The 22314-nt window shown below is 45.8% G+C and overlaps 1 protein-coding gene and 1 long non-coding RNA gene across 2 annotated transcripts in view; one reads left to right on the forward strand and one right to left on the reverse strand.

Moving 5' to 3' along the window:
• Positions 1-3576, reverse strand: part of GTF2A1 (general transcription factor IIA subunit 1) — a 36681-nt gene extending 33105 nt beyond the window's left edge. Inside the window, exon 1 of the mRNA XM_077819223.1 lies at positions 3268-3576. Within this exon, the coding sequence (XP_077675349.1) occupies positions 3268-3297 (30 nt within the window). The 5' untranslated portion in view covers positions 3298-3576. The remainder of the gene's footprint in view (positions 1-3267) is intronic.
• LOC144266073 (uncharacterized) lies at positions 2369-11031 on the forward strand. The gene is made up of 2 exons (XR_013346413.1): positions 2369-2500; positions 10401-11031. It is a non-coding gene; the product is annotated as an uncharacterized LOC144266073 (long non-coding RNA).
• The last annotated feature ends 11283 nt before the right edge of the window (positions 11032-22314 follow it).

The raw sequence follows: 22314 nt of genomic DNA on the forward strand, positions 1-22314 counted from the left end.
GCTCCCTCTGCTGGGAATGGAACAAATTGATTGTAAGAGAAATTTTAACCCCCTTCTACCCTTCTACATCTCTTCTTTGTGACAGAAATTGATTTGAAAAGAAAGCTATGGATGCACATGCTACATTTTAGAATCCAAAGAACAAATACCACCAAATTGTTTTAAATGCTACAAGTCATTTGACCTTAAATTTCTTAAATTACTTTTTTACTTTAAAAGGGATGCTCTTTATTACACCTAAAATTTCTTTAACACTTATTTTTGCAACAACTAAGATTCCTGTAACTAGAAAATTACAAGTTTGTTTGTATACTTTGTGCATTTGACTGCATGTTGTGTATAGTTGCTTTCACAATTTCTCCTATATGAAAAGAAGTTCATGAATTCATATCCCCTATCTATGTGGCTCTTTTACTTAAGAACAGGAGAGAGAAATAACATCTTTTAAAATAAATAGTAAAATGTAATTGTAAAACCACAGGAACTGGCAGGTGGTGCATGGAGAGAAACAGTACTTGAAACTAATTTAAGTTTGTTTGTTTTTAATGACCAAGTTTTAAGTTGTTGGATTCCTTTTATTACAAATTAGCTATAACAATCTACTATCAAATCCTTGCTTGTTTATGTAAGCCAAAATGTTGTATTTTCTCTTTAGCAGAAAGAAAACTGTTAGTGGTGATTTAATTACAGTGAAACATTAAAAACTATTGTACAGTAATAGTTTAGGCCCCCAAACTGACATATTAAAGCTATAAACTGGTCATGTTCTTTGAGAATATTTCTGTTCACATTAGTATGCTAGATAAGGTTAAAATATCTGGCTCCATTACCAGACTCAGACCTGAACTCCACAAAGTTAACTGCATCAGGGTCTAAACTCTCTTTAGTGGTCAAGTCTTAAATAAAAAATAAAATCCAACAGAGAACTTGCCCTTTACCCCTTTTTAGCCTGCACCTCAATCAGATACATTTTAAGGTTTTATTTGATTAATCTTTTATTGCTACAAACTGAACTTTCCAGACACGGTTGTTTTCTAACAACTTTCAAAAGCTGTATTGTTTTAGTAGACAGGTGCAGCTAACTATCTTTGTACAATGGAGAATTCAAGTTTAGTGAGGCTTGCAAAGCAGTTTAGAGATGCTTCAGAATAAATACCATTTTTTCCTATACTGCTTCCTATTTATTATATAGTGAGATGAAACACCACACATACAAAAAGGCCTACTTCAGTTATATAGTAACAAAATAAAAAAACCTAAAACTATCAGAGGACAGCCTGTGCTTTTTGAAGGGTCTGCTGACATTTATATTCAGATCCTCATATGCAGACACTGCATGCAGCTTACGGGACACACAATAAACTGCAATGTCCAGAATTAGTGACTAACTTAAGTGACTGAAACCAAAATAAAAAGAAAATACGAAGGCAACAGAAATCACTTTACGCTTATATAAGACTGGTTCTGTTATAATATAAAGGGCTACCTGGCACTTAACATTTGAAGCAATCAAATTTTTTAAATTTGCCTATAATACTGGTGTTGATATTACTTCCACAAAAATTATGAAAAACTTTAAAAAAATTCTAGCCCTTCCTGGAGGGTAATAACATGTGTGTATAGCCATCAGCTTTATCACCTAGAACAGATATTTTAGTGCTACAGAAGTCCAGCCTACAATCTATTGCCAAAAATTAAACATTTTAAATATGTATAGCTTCACAGCTGTAGTGTGTCCACCCTTAAATAAACTTTTGCAAAGTATCATAAAATAGGTATCCCACCTTCTCTCTATACAATACTGGATAAGAACTATTTTAGTTCAACTACCACTTTACCCCAGCAAAAAAGGCACTTAATAGGACAGACATATGTATATACTAGATATTTGCTGCACGACATTCAATAGCTAAGGACTCCAGAATACTTTCAAAATGGGGTTGGGGGATTGGTTGTCTTTCCCTAAGCAACACACACAAAAAAGGAAAGAAAGCTATTTAATTCAGCAGATTATTAAATCTATGAGGGGAACATCCCTCTAAATATACTAACAGAAATAAGCAACTGCTAGTTTACAAATCCCACAGCTCCAGTAATTGGGTTTAAGAGCAGCAGACTAGTGCAGAGGGGACTCTAGCTAACAGCTAAGCAGAAAAAGCAGGGACTGAGTGACAAAGAGACCGTGTCTGTCTCTCTTTCAGTCTCTGCCTCTGGTGCATGCACCTCCCAGCAGCTCTCTCCCTATTTAAAGGCTGATGTGGTGTTTAAATGGAGAGGCGGTGACGTGGGGCTGGAAAGCACCTTCCCATCCTGGCAGAGTCTATATTAGAGAGCGGCAATGGCTCTATATAAACAGGGCAGCCACAGGGAGGAGGAACACAAGGAGCAGGGAGACAGAAAGGCAGGGGAAGCCATGATGGATCTCACAGAGACACAAACAAGGGGGCCAAGCCCGCACCGTAACCGCCCGGACTCGGGGTTTGTCAGCAGCTTTTTGGGGGTAGGCTTGTGGATGGTTTATTCTTTTCAGAGGGGAAGGGAAAGAAGTGATCGGTGGGGCTTGGTGGCTACACAGATTTATGTGACTGCTTATTGCACACCTATGTGAATACACGTAAAACAAGCCACCTGAGAGTGCAGAAAGCACAAGGGGGAGGAAGGGGTGAGTTGTTTTTTAATTATTTCCTTGCCACTGGGAGAGGCTGGAGGGGGGTTTCTCCTCCGTCAGCCGAGTCTGCAGGGCTGGGACAAGTGCTTTTCAACCATCGCCTCTTTCTTATAACGCTACATAAAATGGCTCCAGCAGTGCCAGGCTGGGTTCCACACATGCCACCAACCCGCCACCTCGCCCCGCACCCCGACGCGGGAGGCAGCGCCTAGCTTCTACAGCAGCATCTCCCCTCGCATCCCCCGAGGAGGCTCGCCCCCTCCCCAGCCATCCCCCCAGCCTGATGGCGGAGCTACCCGGCTCCCCCCGCCCCAGGCTCGGCCCGCCTCGGGGCTCCTCGCTGGGAGAGACGCTGCCTGCCCGCCGCTCGGCTCTACGCCGCCGCCCCCAGCCCCCGTCCCACTCCGGCGGGTCCCGGCGCCTCTCCCCGCTGGCTCGGGGCTGCGCTCGCCTCCACCGGAGCGTCAGCAGAAGTTGGCGCCTGGCTGGGGGCGCTGCCCCGGCCAGGCCGACCGTTCCCAGCCAGGGATGGCGGGGGGCTTTGAGCCCCGCCTGTGTCGCCGCCCAGGGCCCCCCTTTCCCCCCGGCCCGGTCCTTACCACGGGGTTTGTGTTAGCCGAGCTCGCCATGTCCCGAGCCCCCCGGGACACCCCCACCACGGCGGAGTCGCCCCTAAAACAATAAACCTGCCCGGCGCGTCCCCCCCGAGCCCCGCGCGTCCCGCCCCGGCACACGGGGAGCCCCGCGGCCTGGCCCGGCCTCGTTCGCCGACCCTCGGGCTGCAGCCGCCGCCACCAGCCGCCCGCTCTGCCCGCTTCGCCCCTTTATATAGCAAGAGCCGAGCAGCTGCGCGAGCGGCCAGGGCGAGAGGGGGACGCGGGCGGGGGAGAAGCGAGGCTGCGCGCGAGAGCGTGTGGGACAGAGCTCCGCCCGCCCGAGGTCACGTGTGAGGCTTGCTCCGCCGCCATGACATCTACTGAGGCGGAAGTGGCGGAGGGGTCACGTAATATGCTCCCGCGCTCAGACCTACCGAGGCGGAAGGGAAGGTTCTCCTGCCCTCTTAGTGCCTCTGCCCGGTCAAGATGGAACTACCGGTGAATCCGGGACAGCCCCGGCCCCCCACGACCTCCGGACACGCACAGCGAGTCGGCCTGCCGTTGTCCGGGGCAGAGCTCGAGAGGTATACACAGTCCAACACACTAGAGAACCGGGGCTGTCCTGTTGACTTGACTGTGACTGTGACACTGAATATTGTTAGCATCGTCTCTCACATGACAGTATGTATTAGAATCTGCCAGCAGGCAGCAGCTGATCTATGGATCTAGCTTGTCTGAGACATCTGTCTCCACAGTGCATAGGAACAACATATGAGAATTAAGCTTATGCTCAAATAAATTGGTTAGTTTCTAAGGTGCCACAAGTACTCCTGTTCTTTATATGAGAATGAGTGGGGGTAAATTAAAAAAAACCTGATAAGAGGAAATACATTTTTACACAAGGCATAATTAACCCACAGATGTAACTTCCGGAACATGTTATTGAAGCTATGAGCAAAACGAGATTTAAAAAGAAGTTAACAAGGCTATTTATTGTTACTCTGTAGAGGATAACAATAAAGGGATATAAACATATGTCTTGTCTCATGTCTTATATTTAGTTTGTGAGCTCCTTGGGCCAGGGACTTTTTGCTCTTTTTTGCTCTTCGTTTGTACAGTGGGGTCCTGGGCCAGGACTAGTTCTCTTCAGTGCTACAGTTATACAAATAAAAAATAATATTATCCTGGAATGGGGATAATGATCATGTCTTGAAATGTTTGGAGCATGTAGTTGCTAACAGGACTAGTGAAAGAAATTTTAGACGTGGTCTATATCCCAAGAACTTGACAGTTTTATTACATATTGATTACAAAAAGAAAAGGAGTACTTGTGGCACCTTAGCGACTAACCAATTTATTTGAGCATGAGCTTTCGTGAGCTACAGCTCACTTCATCGGATGCATACCGTGGAAACTGCAGAAGACATTATATACACACAGAGACCATGAAACAATACCTCCTCCCACCCCACTGTCCTGCTGGTAATAGCTTATCTAAAGTGACCAGCAGGACAGTGGGGTGGGAGGAGGTATTGTTTCATATTCTCTGTGTATATATAAAGTCTTCTGCAGTTTCCACGGTATGCATCCGATGAAGTGAGCTGTAGCTCACGAAAGCTCATGCTCAAATAAATTGGTTAGTCTCTAAGGTGCCACAAGTACTCCTTTTCTTTTTGCGAATACAGACTAACACGGCTGTTACTCTGAAACCTGTCATATTGATTACAGTAACTGAGCACCTGAGAGAAGACTGGTGTCTCTCTTCCCACCATCCACCACCACATATAGCCCCTCTCTTCCTGCCACAATTTCCGTCTCACCCTCCCCTTCCCGACCCATTAAAACTTTAGAAGTCAGGTATGCACAAATATTGTTGGTAGAACCTGTCACCATCTGTTTTTCTTTGGGGGACAGGATGGGGCTATATCTCAGTAAGCTCTTGCTCAAATTATCCCAAATGTAGACCACTAACTCCAGCCTCCTTCCCACCCCACCCCCTCGTAGAGTCACAGCACATTTCAAGACAATCCAGGCATGCATGCAAATTAAAATGAAGAATTAATTAAAAGAGTATGTAGAAGAAACATAACAAAAGTTTTCTCAATCTTAACTGTAGCAGAGCTGGTGCTCTGCTATATCTGTGTATGAAATTAATAATTAATTATCCACTGCTTTATTGCATACGGATCCCCAGCACAGGATGATCCTGAAAACATAGGAAGCTCAGAGATGTGAAGTGGCCCATTCATCTGAATGTGATGGTCTCTGCTGAATCAGAACATTCCATGGAGATGAATACACCTTGAAACAATAGCTCTGAGATGTGTGAACTTCTCCCTTCATCTCAATGGGTGTCCCATCCCCATTCCTGAAAGCTTGAGAGCATGGGATATACATCAAGCATGACCACTCCCAACTCTTCATCCCCATCTCAGCAGTGTGTTCTTGACACATGGCTCTCCGTATGCCTGTTCTGAGCTCCCCACCCAGGACAGGGCTTCCCCAGATCCCCACAGCCCCCCTCATTCTCCTCCAGTTCTGATCCAGCCCCCTCAGGTCTCCCTAACACCCGTCCAACCTCTTTGAGTCCCCCAGCTCCAATCTAGTACCCCTCCTGCCCCCCTTTCCTGATCCACTCCTTTAGCCCTGTTTTAAGCCCCCACAAGCCGTCCCCTAGACCTCCTCTCAGTTCCCTCCAGCTCTGCTCCAACTCCCCCCACTCCCCCATCCTCCCATCTCTGATCTAAATCCCCCAAGGGTGCTCCAACCCACTTCTCCCACCCTCAACATCTCTGATCCCTCCCCCCGGCTCTACCCACTTCTGCTCCATCCTCTCCACCCCAAACTCCCTCTCCCTCAATCCCTCCCAGTTCCCCCTGCTCCTCCACTCCATACAAAGCAGTCAAAGCTTTTGCCTTAAACTCTGTCTCTAGGGGGGCTGTGTTTCCTGTCTCTACTCTACCATGTTCCCATGCATTCCCCAGCACTATGATCTCCCCGTGCCTTCTCCACACACCCTTGCTGGCTACTCACAACTGGGGCCCAGGGTTGCCCGAGCTACAGGGGCCCCTCAGCCCAGCCCCCTCTGCCCTGGGGGGCCAGCACACTTCTCCTGGCAGCCTCGTCTGCTGCGGTGCAGCACAGCTCATCTTCTGCTGGACTGGCAGTGGCATGAAGGGGGATACGTGTGTGTGGCTAGATCCGAGAGCCCTCCATGGCTAGCAGCCCTTTGTACCACCAGCACAAACAGCCCATCCCCTGTCCTGATTGCCAGACCCCTGGGTTCTATCTACTGGGGATAATCTGTGTATACACTCCTGTTAGATTTCGAGGCAGTGGGTATACAGGCTCCGGGATGCTTGGGTCCTACACACTGCACCAACCAGGGGTGCAGTTCCCTTACATCTCCAGACAGGGGATGGCACCCCCATTCCTGTTGTCTCTCTGTCCTCATGGGTTCTAAATTGAAATCATATTCTAACTGGGCCCCGATAACCTCATGATGCCTGGCGTGATTGCACCACTTTAGTTATGTTAGTGGGCTATATCTTGGGGACCCCTTGGTTAAGTGATCCCAAATCTGGATCAGTAACCCTCACCCCCATGAGGCACACAAAATTTCAAGGCAATTTGAATAACCATGCATATTTTAGAGCTTGTCTTTAACTTAATTAATTATAACTACAGCAGTGGCAAGTTCCCTGCTATAATAGACAAGACACAAAACGGGAGGGAGGGGAAACAAGCACAGAGAGGTGATTTGACTTGCCCAAGGTTACACAAGAGGTCAGTAGAGCTAGGAGCAGAACTGGCCCACCTGAAATCCAGGCCAGTACCTATCCATTAGGAGATTATAGTGCCTCTCAATATATACAACTATATGTGTCTAATGCACAGTGGTTTCAGGCTGCTAATCTACACTGGGATCTTTGTCTTGATTAAGTCACAAAATAGCTCCAAGCCTGCGTTTTTCCATCTGTAGAAAGAGTATAATACAGAGGAGAAGAAACTGTAATTCTTAATCAGCATTTATAACTTGGGATAAGTAGATTAAAAGTGATATTAAAGTATGTTTTATTATGAACTGTCAATCTTGTTTCTTTGTTAAAGTAAGATTAACATGGCAAAATTAAACACAAAAAATTTCGGAAATGAAAAAGGTAAGATTCTATCAGTAAATTGCCCATACTTTATATTAATATTTACTCTGTATTAACAACTCTATCATATTAATATTATAGAGATAGTCTGTATTAACAACTTTGTCATATTCATATGATAGAGTTAGGCCCAAGCTGCAAAGTGCAGATGTATGTAGAAGAAACATCCTTTAAACAAACGTTTTCTTAATCTTAACTGGAGCAGAGCTGATGTTCCGCTATAATTGTGTGTGAAATTAATCATTATCTGATGAGAACCAAATTTTCCAAAATTCAGGTGGTCTGATCCAGGGTCTTAGTTTGACCCATTATGGAGACAGGAGCTAGCCGGTATGTTCAGCTGGAGGTGACTAGAATTTGTTTGGGCCCATCACTACTAATTAGTCAATGGAATGTGGAGGCAAATTAGTGTGGCTCAGATTGAAATCCTAATCTTTTTGTGTTTTTAGTTGTATGTACTTATAAACTGTGATTTTTTTCAACACCACTCCCCTGAGAGGCATGGAGTCAAAGGCAATGTACTTAGGTTTACACAGTGTCAGCGTAGACACCATATGACTTTCATCGACTGTTACTGGCCTCCAGAAGCTGTCCCACAATGCCCCACAGTGACCACTCTGACCATCATTGTGAACTCCACTGACCAGAGGCCTCTCCCCTTTAAAGCCTTGTGAATTTTTGAAATTCCTTTTCTTTGATGCTCAACTTGGCAAGCATACCTAGCAATTCTCCATTGTTGTATGCAACTGCCCAGCTGACCATGCCACCTACACTTGCAGACGTGCTCCTGCCTGGAGTGCACAGGAGGTGTTGGTTGGGTCTCCTGGGTCTGTGGCGAGAAGAGGCTGTACATACACAGTTCCGATCCAGCCATACAAATGTGGACATCTACAAGCAGATTGCTCTGGGCATGTGGGAGAAAGGCTACAACAGGGACCAACAACAGTGCCATGTGAAAGCTAAGGAGCTGTGGCAGGCATACCAAAAGGCAAGGGAGGCCAACAATTGATCTGGTGCAGAGCCGCAGACCTGCTGCTTTTACAAAGAACTGCATGCCACCCTCAGTGAAGACCCCGCCATCATCCCCAAAGCCCCATGGATACTTCGGAGAAGCCTGAGACACAGGCCCCTACTATGAACAGTGAGGAGGAGGAGGTGGATGAGGAGCATGGGGAACAGGCTACTGGTGATACAGCTGCACAGCAAGCCAGGATGTGTTTTTGGCTTCACTGTAAATTACAGGGATGGAACGCCCAAAGTAGCAGGACACATCTGTTGATTTACTCTTTTTTACTTGTGCTAGAAGAAGTAGTGAAACAACGAAGAGAGGTTGAATTGCTATCTGCTTTTCATTCCCCTCTAGAGTTAGGAGGTGGGGAGGGGGCGGAGAAGGGGGGCAATGCGGACCAGTTTGTTTATGTGCACCGGGATGTCCTGTGAATCCTCCAAAAAGATCTCAGTTAAGCTTTCATGGAGGTACTCTGCAATCCTCTGCCAAAGGTTCCTGGGGAGGGCTGCCTTATTTCTTCCTCTATGGTAAGACACTTTCCTGTGCCATTTAGCGATTACTTCAGCAGGGACCACTGCAGTACACAGACTAGCAGCATACGGGCCCAGGCAGCATCGGGATGCCAGCAGCAGCTGTGCTCTCTCTGGCTTTGTTACCTTCAGGAGTAAGATTTCAGCTAAAATCAGCACTGCCTGTGGAAAACGGTGTCAGTATTCAGCTCTACTGCTCTATACGCATATACTCATGCCTCTGAGGCCTTGTCTACACTACCCGCTGGATCGGCAAGTAGTGATTGATCTATTGGGGATCGATTTATCATGTCTAGAGTAGACGTGATAAATTGATCCCTGATTGCTCTCCTGTCGACTCCGAAACTACATCACAGTGAGAGGCAGAAGTGGAGTCGACGGGGGAGCGGCCACTGATCCTGCGCCGCGAGGACGCAAAGTAAGTGATTCTAAGTAGATCTAAGATATGTCGACTTCAGCTACACTATTCTCGTAGCTGAAGTTGCATATCTTAGATCGATCCCCCCACACTGTAGACCAGGCCTGAATTATTCCCCCACCCTCATTTTCCCACCCCCACACCTGAGGACTATACTCAGCATGGTTGGTGCTGTGACTGGCACTGCCAAGGTAGAGTTGCCAACTTTCTAACAGCAGAAAACCAAACACCCTTGCCCTGCCCCACCCCTTCTCTGAGGGCCCCCTGCTCACTCCATTCCCCCCTCCCTCCATTGCTCACTCTCCTCCACCCCCACTTGCGCATTTTCACCAGGCTGAGGCAGGGGGTTGGAGTGCGGGAGGGGATGAGGGCTGTGGCTGGGGGTGCAAGCTCTGGGGTGGGGCCAGGGATGAGGGGTTTGGGTGCAGGGGGGGGCTCTCGGCTGGGGGTGCAGGCTCCAGGGTTGGGCTGAGGGGTTCGGAGTGCAGGAGTGGGTGTGGCCTCCAGGAGGGAGTTGCGTGCAGGAGGGGGCTCAAGGATGGGCAGGAGGTTGGGGTACTTACCTCAGGCAGCTCCCAGAAGTAGCAGCATGTCCCTCTGGGTGTCTCCTAGGCAAAGGTGTGGCCAGGCAGCTCTGTGTGCTGTCCCCATCCATAGGCGCTGCCCCCGCAACTTCCATTGGCCATAATTCCTCGGACATGCTGCTGCTTCTGGGAGCTGCATGGAGCCAGGGTAGGCAGGGAGCCTACCTTAGCTCTGCTGCTGTGCTGCTGACCGGACTTTTAGCGGCCCGGTCAGTGGTGCTGACCAGAACTGCCACAGTCCCTTTTCGACCAGGCATTCCGCTTGAAAACCGGGATGCCTGGCAACTCTAGCACCGTACTATATCAATTCCAAGGGGAAGTGAGAATGTAGCACTTATAACTTTCTGGGATCAAGGGGAGTGAGTTCAGTATCCTAAGTTTCAATTTCTGTAGTGAAAACATCGACAATGGCACTTTTCTGTGTTGTATCTGCAGCTGATGCCATTGTGGCCTTGAGGGTCTCCCCCTCCACACCCATGGAACATCTGAGGCAGATAAGGAGGAGAAAGAAGAGGACTTGGGATGACATGTTCCAGGAGATGCTGCAAGCCAGTGTTGCATCAGAGAATGACAACAGGGCCTGGAGGATGACCCTTGCAGACAGCATACAGAAGGCAAGAGTGGAGAGAAGGAAGGCCAGGAATCCAAGCTGGAAAAGAAGAGGGAGATGCACCAGGACATAATGGGGCTTCTCAGGCAGCAAACAGAGATGCTGCAGACTCTGGTAGACCTGCGCTCAAGCGTCCTGTGCTGGCCTCCCTTTGCAGCCCATAGACAACTCAATGTCCGGACCTCCCTACGCCTCCCCTCAGCGTCCATATGCCATTAAGAGCTGCTGCACTACCCCTACCACTCCACCCCGAGCAACGTTAAAGACAATCACAAGTGCACATACACTGACCTGTGAAAGACAGGGTTGGTGTATGTGTATCTGAAATGGAAATGACTGTTCTTTCCCCTTCATAATTTCTGGTCCCTTAATTTTTTATGATTTATAAAGTGCTAAATAGTTGTTTTATTTTCCTGGCTCATGTTACAGAATACAATTCTATTTTTTGGAACATAATTCATCTTTATTAATTCACAACGTATGCTGACTGGTGCTGAGCAGGGCTGACATCGACCAATTTCCTGTTACTTTATTTTATCACAGAACACATAACATCAATCTCAGACAGTATTAACAGGTGCACTGTCAGTGTTATATTCCTACACGTAGCACTCACTGCAGGATTCATACTGGGCTGCAAAAGAGCAAGGCTTGTTAGAGCACACTACAGCACCACACACTACTCTGGCTCACTATTAAAATGTTCTTTCAAAGCCTCCCTGAGCTGTATAGCTCCACATTGAGCTCTTCGAATAAACCTTGTGTCTGGCTGACAGCTGCTCCACCTCTGCCCTCCATCCCAGCAAAACTTTCCCCCCTATGCGTCACAGATATTATGCAGAACACAGCAGGCAGATATAACCATTGGGATATTTTTCTCAGTGAAGTCTAATCTTGTGAGTAAACAATGCCAAAGGCACATTCAACTGTCATGCTGCACCTGCTGAGCTGGTAGTTGAATTGTTCCTTGGTGCTGTCGAGGTTGCCGGTGTACAGCTTCATGAGCCATGGGAGCTAGGGGTATGCTGGGGGGAAAGAAAGTCCCTGCTGGTCAGGAAAGAAAGTCCCTGCTTGCAGATTTCTGAACATTCCTGGGTTCTTAAAGATGTGCACGTCATACACCTCCCCTGACCAGTCCACACTGATGTCAGTAATGTATCCGTGGTGGTCCACCAGCACTTGTATTACCATGGAAAAGTAGCCCTTTCTGTTGATATACTCTGTGGCAAGATGGTCTGGTGGTAAAATAGGGATATGTGTACCATCTAGCACCCCATGTAGTTTGGGAACCCCATTGCTGAAAAACCATCCACTATGCCCTGCACATTGCCCAGAGTCACAATCCTGCATGGCAGCAGTCAATTAATGGCCTAGCACACTTCCATGACAGCCACCCCTGCAGTGGATTTCCCGACTCCAAATTGATTCTCGACTGTCCGGTAACAATCTGGCATTGCAAGTTTCCACAGTGCAATCGCACTCACTTTTCAGCTGTCAGTGTGGCTCTCATTTTGGTGACCCTATGCTGGAGGGTTGAGGGAGTTTGGCATACAGATCCAGGAATATGGCCTTGTGCATTTGAAAGTTCTGCAGCCACTGCTTGTTATCCCAAACCTGCATCACACTGCAATCCCACCAGTCAGTGCTTGCCTCTTGGGCCCAGAACTGGCACTCCACTGTCTACAGCTGCTCCATGAATGCTGCCAACAACCTTGAATTGTTTCTTTCTGTGGCTCACAGCAATCAACCCTCCAAGAAATTGTCATGTTCCCTATGGCTCCTCTTGCAGCTCTGCAACACTGCAGGATCAGATGCCCTGTGCTTGAAATGCTCATGACAATAGTGCAGAGCTGTGCAGGCTCCATGCTTCTGTCAGCAATGATGGACAGCAAGGAAGGACACACAGGTTTGTGGGGATTTTGAAAAGAGGCATCAAATATTATGGGATGCAGATGAAATTATGGGGTGGAGAACACTGCATTGTGGGAAGTTGAACTCATGCTCCCAGTCACCCCTGCATGACTCATTTCAGCCCCAGAAGGCATTGTGTAAACTTCCCACAGCACCCTGTGCTAGATGGTGGTGAGTTGCACAGTGGGATAATTACCCATGGTGCACTGCATTCTGCATCGACACAAGCGCTCCTGGTGAGGATGCGCACCGCCGACACAAGAAGTGTAGCGTGCACGCACACAAGCAGTACAATAACTGGTGGCTGTATGTCCACATTTTTTAGGTTGACATAATTTTGGAGTGTAAACATGGCATAAGTCAGAGTCTCCCTCTTAAATTATCTTCAATTTTAATTTCCCTTTTTAAAAAAAGCTTTATTTTCAGCGCTTTTACTCTCATTTGCCATCCTGCAAAAGTGAAGAATGGACAATAAATCCAGAGGGTTTATATAAACTAAGAGAAACCAATACCAAACCACAGGATCAGATTACAATGTTTAAAGAGCATCATCTTTCCACCATATAGTGAAGTTACCCAATGAAGTCTGTGTGATGTTTTGAGGAACATGATATATTCCCTTAACTCTGGAAACCACTGTTAGATGCATTAAGAATAGCTAACATATTGATTGCTCATTTGGACAGCTGAATAAAGTAGCTGCTGGCGAAACATCCTGGAGTAATCAGTGAAGGCCATTTATCAGCATGCTGTTCAGCTCAAAATCCTTTCTCAGATCGACTGATGCAGGGTCTTGTGTGTGGTGAGAGTCTTAACTGCTTTTTAAATGCAGTTATTTTATTACCTGGGTTTCTCATTGCTGGGGTTCATGGATCACAGCCAATGACGTTTTGTCTGTTGCCATAACCCCATCATCAGTTGAACAGTGATGATTCAGAACAGTTGGAGGCTGAGTGTTTGACAAATCTTCTGTCACTTAAACAGCACAAAGGCTGGGCAGTATCGAAGGAATGTGCTGTCATGGAGTTGCTGCTGATGGAGTAGGACACACATTCACAGGCAGGCTCTTCACCATCAGAATTTTAGAATTCTCCCCACCACTATCCAGAAATCACATACAATAATTAGAATGATTGTTTATTTGTATTACGGTAACCCCTAGAGGATCCATTGTGTTAGCCACTGTACATGTACACAATGAAAAGATGGTCACTGGCCCAAAAAGCAGGTCCTTCTTGCATTTTAGTTTGCATAATGACAGGTGGTGTCTACATCTGAGTGGTGGATCAATTGATTCTTGTTCAGATAGGGGAAAATCCTAAAGTTATACTCAGAGTTTGACAGACTTTGACAGTCTATACTTCAGCAAAATTCTCAGTGACTCCTATTTTGCCTGAGTAAAAATGGAGTAAGGATTTCAGGGCCCCATTCTGACACCCTTACTCATTCAGTCCCACTGAAATCAACAGGCCTACTCATCTGAGTAAAGATGAACATGCAGGGAACTCCAGTTTAGGCCTTGGCTTGATGAGGGTTTAAAGTGTGATGTTAGCACATTTTAGCCAACATGTACGAACTAACAGTAGTTTGCAGTGTTGTAGTTGTGTTGGTCCCAGAATATGAAAGAAACAAGGTGGGTGAGGTAATATTTTTATTGGACCAACTTCTATTGGTGTAAGGGACAAGCTTTCGAGCTACACAGAGCTCTTCTTCAGGTCTCAGGAAGGAAGCAGTGTCTGAGCAGCTGAGCTAAATACAAATTGGGACAGATTGTTAAACAGACGGGGCAATGCATGTAACCCTCAATTGCCCACTTCATTTTGAGTGATCACCTCCAACATGTTTAGCATATCTGGCCCATAAATACCTTGCAATGCCGGCTACAAAAGTGCCTGGCGAATGCCTGTCTTTCAGGTGACATTGTAAATAAGAAGCAGGCAGCATTATCTCCCATAAATCATAATGGAAACAAACTTGTTTGTTTTGGTGTTTGGCTGAACAAGAAGTAGGGTGGAGTAGACTTGTAGGCTCTAAAATTTTTACATTGTTTTGTTTCTGAGTGCAGTTATATAACAAAAAAAAGTTGTAAGTTGACTTTCACGATAAAAAGATCGCACTACAGTACTTGTGATTGAAAAATACAACTTTTTATTTATCTTTTTCCAGTGTAAATATTTTAATCAAAAATAATATCAAGTAAGCACTGTAAACTTTGTATTCTGTGTTGTAATTGAAATCAATATATTTGAAAATTGTAGAAAAACATCCAAAATATTTATAATAAATTTCAATTGGTATTCTGTTATTGTTTAACAGTGCAATTAAAACTGTGATTAATCACAATTAATTTTTTTAATCACTTGACAGTTCTACTATAAACTTAGTTTGATGGAAGCTGCCTTATGTTGATCTAATAATGTTTGCATCTACAGTATCGCTGCCCTAACTCACCTGTTACGTTGACTTAGTTACTCCACCTCTGCAAGAAGTGTAGCGCTTAATTCAATATTGACGGGCTGACAGAGAGGCAATATAGATGCAGCGTTGTATAAGTCGACTGAAGCTGAACTGGCCTCCAGGAGGTGTCACACAATACTCCACTGTGAGCACTCTGATGATTGTTTTCAACTCCGTTGCACAGCAGCCAGGTACACAAGAAATAGCCCTTCTGCTGTAAAAGCCCTGGGAACTTTTCAATTCCCATTTCCTGTTTGATCAGTGTGGAGAGCTCACCAGCCCAGCTGATCATGGCGACTCAGTGCCACAAACATACTCCAGCCTTTAGTACACAGGAGGTGGTGAATCTTATCGGTCTCTGGGGAGAAGAGTATGCAAGCACAGCTCTGATCCAGCTGTAGAAACATAGACATCTACAAAAAGATCGCGCGGGGCATAGAGGAGAAGGGCTACATCCAGGCCACACAGCAGTGCCATGTGAAAATCAAAGAATTTTGGCAGACATACCAGAAGACAAGGGAGGCAAACAGTTATTCTGGTTCTCCACCATAAACATGCCGCTTCTACAATGAGCTGCAAGTGATTCTTGGCGGCGACCCCACCATTACCCCCACATGCATCGTGGATACCTCACAGGAGTCTGAGTCCTGGGCCACCTCAGGCAACAATGAGGAGGAGATTTTAGACAAGGAAGAGGAGGAGAATGGGAGACAGGCGAGAGGGGGATCCATTCTCCCTGAGAGCCAGGACTAGCATTGTGGTCAAGCGTGTTGCTGGGGAAGGCACCTCTGATGAGTATGCTGTTCCAATCAAACTGTAGGAGTTACATGCTCATATATTTTATGTTTAATATGAAGAAAAAGTGAGGTGCAGTGGGTATCTGATTCCCAGTGGCCGCTCCAGCTACACAGAGGATGCCCCTCAGACAAGACTGTTTATGTGCACTGGGATGGCCCAGGAATCCTCCATAGAGGTCTCAAGGAAACTTTTATGAAGGTACTCTGCAATCTTTTGCAGAAGATTTGTTATTTCTTCCACCATGGTAGGCCACTTTCTCACGCCAGTCTAGTATTAATTCTGGAAGCATCACTGAGGTACACAGCATAGCAGCATGAGGGCCAGGTCTGTACCCGGACACTTGCAGCATCTGCTCCCCTGTCACCTCCGTTACCCTCAAGAGGCTGATATCACATAGGATCACCTAGAGGAAATGGTGGAAGTTTTCATTACAAGTGCTTGTACCACAAACAACAGAGCATGTCATTCTCCCACCCATGGTGATTTCCGGGTCCCTCAACCACGGTTTCCCTAACATGCTTGTGGTTTGAGTGGCAGGGAACGACATTGACCTAAGAATCTGCAAGCCCAGGGCGACTGTTACCAGCAGTCAAGGGAAGGGGAAGGGGGGTTCTGTGTTCTCTTGTGGCCGCAAACTCTCCCCCCCCCCCACCCCAGAGTTGCCTCGGCCACAGATCGCATTTTTGGAGGCTTAACACTGGTCCCCAGTCTCTGTGAACCATCCATGTTGCTAAGAGGAGGGGGCATTGTCTACCTGCCCACATGTACTTCTCATGCAGGTTGCCCACAAGTTGCAGCACAAGGCCCATCACCCATGTCCCTGGGCCATACTCACTATGGCTGGAACGGCAAACCGGTTCATTGAACAGCTAGGGATACTGATTATATTCCGTCTTGCACTTCAGTGAAATAAGGGGAGTGATTTTTAAATAGCAATTTTGTACTAGACCCAGGGTATGCACTGACAATGGTTGCCTTGTGCTGCGCATGCCTTACAGTGGAAAGCTTGGCCTTCAGCTTATCCTTCACACCAGTGGAGAGGTTTTTGCAGATTAGAAAACGGACAAAGAGAATACACAATGACATGTTCAACGAAATATTGAACACCTCTGGCACTCTATGTATTCTTTGGCAAGGTGGTCTGGCGCCAAGGTGGTCTGTGCCCCACTGCAGTTAGGGAACCCCATCATTGCAAAACCATCCACTATGTCCTGCACATTGCCCGGAGTCACTATTCTTCTTAGCAGAAGTCGATTAATGGTCCTGCCACTTGGACCACAACAGCTCCCACAGTGGATTTACCAACTCCAGATTGATTCCCACTGACTGGTAGCAATCTGGCATTCCAAGCTTCCAAACAGTGATCGCCACTCGCTTTTCCACTGTCAGAGCAGGTCTCCTTTTAGTATTGCTGGGGAAAGCTCCTGGGAAGTGGCCTTCCACATTTGAAAGTTCTGCAGCCATTGCTCATCATCCCATAACTGTGATCCCACCAGTCAGTGCTTGTTTCCCAGGACCAGAAATGACACTCCACTGTGTTCAGCTGCTGCGTGACTGCCAGCAGCAACTGGGAATTGTTTTGTTCTCTGGCTTGCAAGAGGGCTGCTCGAATGATATCACGTTTCACGTGGTGGCTCCCGTCTCGGCTCTGGAAATACTTCAGGATAAGGTGCAAGGTGTTTGTAATGCTCACAACAAGAGTGCACAGCTGAGCGGGGTCCTCACTTTTTGGGGTATTGTGTACATGCAGCTAAGCCAGCCTTTTGAAAAAAGGCCTGAAAAAGTATGGGTTGTTTGCTGTTGATATCAGGGGAGGGAGGGAGGAAGTAAACTGCACCATGGGAGGTTGAAGCTATGTTCCCATTCCCCCCTAACAATGTTTTGGTTCCATGAGGCATTGCAAGCCCTTCCCCAAAACCCCTGCTGCTAGTTGCACTGTGGGATAGCTGCCCAGGGCACACTGCTCTCTGCATCGATGCAAGTGCTGCTAGGAGGATGCACTCCACCGACACAATGAGTGTGGTGTAGACCCGCCCAATCAACTTAATTACTGTGGCAGCTGGATGTCGACTTAAATTAAGTCGATTTAACTTTGTAGTTTAGACATGCCCTAAGAGAGTGCAGAGTGAGTTACATCGGTGTTACAATCAACCAATCCTTTCCCAGCTGAGATTCCCTTAAGATTTGTTTAGGTCCTGGTTATACTGGGATTTTTGCCTAGGTGTAACTAAACAGGGCAAATCTCCAGTGTAGATGTGCAGCACCAGTGTAAGTTACCAGGGTAAATCACATTGGTGCAAGCCTTGTTTTGCTTCTGTTCAGCATCTGTACATTAGAGGTTTGCAGTGATGTTACAATGTAATTACACCAGTGCAAATTTCTCTAGTCTAGACAAGCCCTTAGGCTCCTTTACATGTATTTACTCAGGGCCTTTAGGCTTTTGCCATCTGTATAATTTATTTACTTCTATAGAGTTTCTCCTGATTTACACTAGCATCAGTGAGTGAAGTATCTGGTCCTTACTTATTTAAATGTAACTTACACCTTCTCTTACACATCACCTTTGAATTTGTGTGTCTGCCACATGTGTCTGCCACAAGGACCTTGCCAGATGAGTCAGGATTCCTCATGTGCTAAATCTAGACTAAAGTTTGTGGTCCTGTCATCACTCAAGTTTAATTGATTTCCAGTTAACTCAAGTTAACTAAAATCTTTGTAAATGCTAGTTTAGACACTCCATAATTGTTTGTGTTCTGGAACGCTTAGACCCGCATTTACAAATGTGTTAGCCACACTACAGAGTGTTAGCTAATTGACTTATGATCTGCTAGAATTATTAGTTTCCCCAGGCATGCGTCCATATATAGAATCATATGATCAAAGAAGATTAGGGTTGGAAGAGACCTCAGGAGGTCATCTAGTCCAACCCCCTGCTCAAAAGAGGACAAACCCAACTAAATCACATCATCATAGGGTCTGGTTCTCATTTACATTGCTCTGGCTGTGCAAAGGGACCTTAAAGGGGGCAGTAACTAAGAATAAACCTTCCATGGGGGGCTTTCTGGCATAAGGGCTCTTCATTAATCCTCCTCCTTGCTTCAGGATAGACTGTATGTCAGGGGAAGGCCAAGGAAGGGGAAAGAGAGCGAGAGCATGTAGTGAGAACATGCTGCATGCACACCACAGTATCACTATTCTGGGCTTCCCAAGGCACACAGGAGACCCTGGGATACAGATCATAAATCAGAGCAGCCTAAGTTACATTAAGGTCTGTGCAGGTACAGGCTGTTCCAAAATAATGGTAGTGCAAAGGCAGTTTAAAGTCACTTTTTTATCTCCGCCCCCACAGGCTGCATGCTGGGCCTCCTGAACTTCTTTGTGAGGGGAGGAGAAAATCTTACCACAGTTTCCTTTCTTTTCAATAAATACCTTGGCATTTGTCTGGCTGCTGGAAACCTTGTCACCTGTATTGCCTTGATGTTCTGTTCAGTAGAAAATAACTCTGAGGTATTAGTAGTGCCTTTACCTGAACTGCATTCATTTCCATCACTGATATCCCAGGCAGCATCTAAATGTGTATGCGTACATTGGGCCTGGCTTGGCTGCATTCAGTGTTTTAACTGCTGCCTGCCAGAGGACCAGAAGGTTAACATCTTATATGTGAAGCAGCAGAAGTTGCCTTTAAAACTGAAGTGATAATGTCTCTGCCTGCATCATTCAACCAGTTGTATGAAACCAAGGTTGGCCAAAGCATGTCCCTTTGCCCAATGCTAAAGCCACCTGACTGTGGAAGTGAGGCTGGAGGACACGGCCATGTGACAATTATGAAGAATCACAGAAAGGGTCACTTTCTTCCAATCCTGAATAAGAACCTTATTAGAATAAGCACAACAGCATTATTTTTCAAGGTACTGTACTCACTCTGTACTTCTCTGTAAAGTGTCTGCCTAGAACTTTCCCCAGCACCCTCCTGCCTAGCTTTCTGCTACCAATTTAAAGAAACAATACATGTGTCCTTATAGACACAACATGTCCCAACATGCAAATCTCATCTTGATGTCAACGGAGACTGCTAAGGAGCAGAGACCTCCAAGGCCAATGAGCAGAGACATTCAGAGAGTAAAGAATACAAAGGCCACTGCAAATTTTATAAAGTCTGCTGGGGACCTTGCAGGGAAAATATGATCTTGTGGCTAAAGGACACAGCTGAGAATCAGTAGATGTGGCTTCAAGTCAGGACGCACACTTGTCAAGAACAATTAGGAAAATGCAATCAGATGTGATTTACCACTGATGTATCAAACTGACATATTATGGGATTGTCTTGTTCAGTTACCTCCAACTTTAAATAAAAATGAAGCTCTTCTCTAGGCAGAAAATCATACACAAAAGATTTCTCTACTAATAACGGGAAGCTAGTTACAACCTTCACTGTGGCTTCATAACAATACCATTTCTTTTCCACATTGAGGGAATGTCAGTTTTAGAATCTGGCCACAAGGTGTCAGGAGGAGATCTCACATGGATAGTTCAGAAACAAACCATGTCCAGTACAGGAATGAATTTGTTTCTAATATATATTGTAGCATTCCTACCAGGACCTATGACCAAATGATCTCAACCATTTTATCTAGTAAGGATAACCTTCTCATTATGGCTGTTAGTGTAACCCAAATTTAATGCCCACTTTTGAAAATTTGGGCCCAGTTGACATTCAAGGTCTCACAGAGGACCAAATTCTGCACTAATGTATACTTCCTGAAACCCCATCAAGGGGTGCAAAGTCATCTTAGAATTTGGCTCACTGAGTAAGTGGTAGGTTGAAGATTAGAATCCCAACACACAGTCTCATGCTCAGGAGCAATTCCTTGGTCCCCCAGGGTAACACACACAAAATAAAAACACATTTAAACGCTGTTACTCTCATTTGCTTTTCCCTTTGCTAATTAGTACTCAATCTCCAAACCCATTCTATACAACACAGAGATAAACTCCCCTGAATCTGGAAACCCTCAAAGTTGGATCTGGGTCTATCTAAAATATCTTTTAGGGATGTTATCACTGTAGTATCCGAGAATCAGTCTTGACTATGTGGTGCAGGTCCAACTCCATACTGGTATACAAATCCTCAAGTTTGTTGTAGTTTTTGCCCTGAATTTTCACTTGCTTTGTCCTTCATTCCCAGTGTCAATCCCTGAGTGACAGGCAGATTCTGCAGCTCCTTCAGTCACATTTTCCAGGGCGCTCAGTCTCTGGCCTGGTCATAGGACTTTGTGAAACAATATCAAATTTCTCTGATGAGATTATAACCTCAAAGTATGTTAGTCTCTAAGGTGCCAGAAGTACTCCTTTTCTTTTTTCAAAGTATGCTGGCATGTTTTCCTCTTCTTTACTCCCCTGCCACCACAAACCCCCTAAATCACTCTCTCAGAACAGCTTTCCCAACTATCATGAAAACTTGGGGTTCCAACATTTATTTTCTCCTCCTGTGAAAAAGATAGCTAGCCGCCTGGGAAAAAAAAGATTTTATTCCTGCTTTCGGCAGTCTGATTCAAACAAAACTTTTTCAAAAGGTAGGGAGACAGACAAGTAGGAAGCCATATTTGTCCTGTTAAGATCAATTCACATTAAGGTTGAAAGTCAACATTAGTTTTCTTGTCTGCAGTTTTGATTTCTCCTGCAGTGGATCTACTGCTCTGGGCAGAAGTCAGAACTCATGGGTATTTCTGTCAAGTCTGGAGAGAGAATTCATTTGTGTTATGTTATTTATTTTTTTAACCAGAGCATTCTCCCTGTTGGTATAGTTGACAAACTGACCATGCCCTAACAAGTCTCTACCTCCATAGAGGCAAGTGGATGTTTCCTCTGTGAGAGAGGAATCTTTTGCAAAGGATTTCTCCTCAAAAATTGCTTTTCACTGTCTTATGCCTTTGGCAATTTTCAACTTCTCCTTCCAGTTCGACCTACAGCTGGAAGAGAGTCATCACAGAAGCTCTTTAGGGAGGGCTGTTGGTTCTGCTAGTCTAGCAGTAGATTCCCAGCCCTTATGTCATTGGCTGCAGCAGTTGCGAGGCCCCTGAAGCACTAAAGGTCTCTGAACCCTCCTCCACATCCAGAAAAGAAATTTTGCATTTGTGCATCCCAGTATTCCTGCGGTGCTTATCGCTCCATTTTAACATACCAGGGCATCTGCAGCCAATGGCATACCTGCCTCCTGCTTTGCTGCACCACAGATTGGGATTGCATAAGGCTATTTTTGCACCTGATAATTGAAACCTTGCCAGCAATTACCACATTTAAACATGGCAATGGCTATTAGAGACTTATAGCAGTTTCCCTGACCAGTGTAGACAGTGGTATTTTTCTGAGAATGATGCTAGTCAAATCATGCTAAGACAAATCTCCTAGACACAGGACTGCAGCTTGGATTTAACAGGGGTCCAAGACAAGATGCTGGAATTTAGCTTTTGATCCTTTTCTGTTCTTTATCTTATTCAGAATCTTAAATAGCTGAGGCAGGTGATGTGGCCAGGATCCAGGGAACTAGGATTACTGATAATGGTATAGCTTTTT

The sequence above is a fragment of the Eretmochelys imbricata genome, chromosome 6 (assembly GCF_965152235.1).
Source record: "Eretmochelys imbricata isolate rEreImb1 chromosome 6, rEreImb1.hap1, whole genome shotgun sequence".
Lineage (NCBI taxonomy): Eukaryota > Metazoa > Chordata > Testudines > Cheloniidae > Eretmochelys > Eretmochelys imbricata.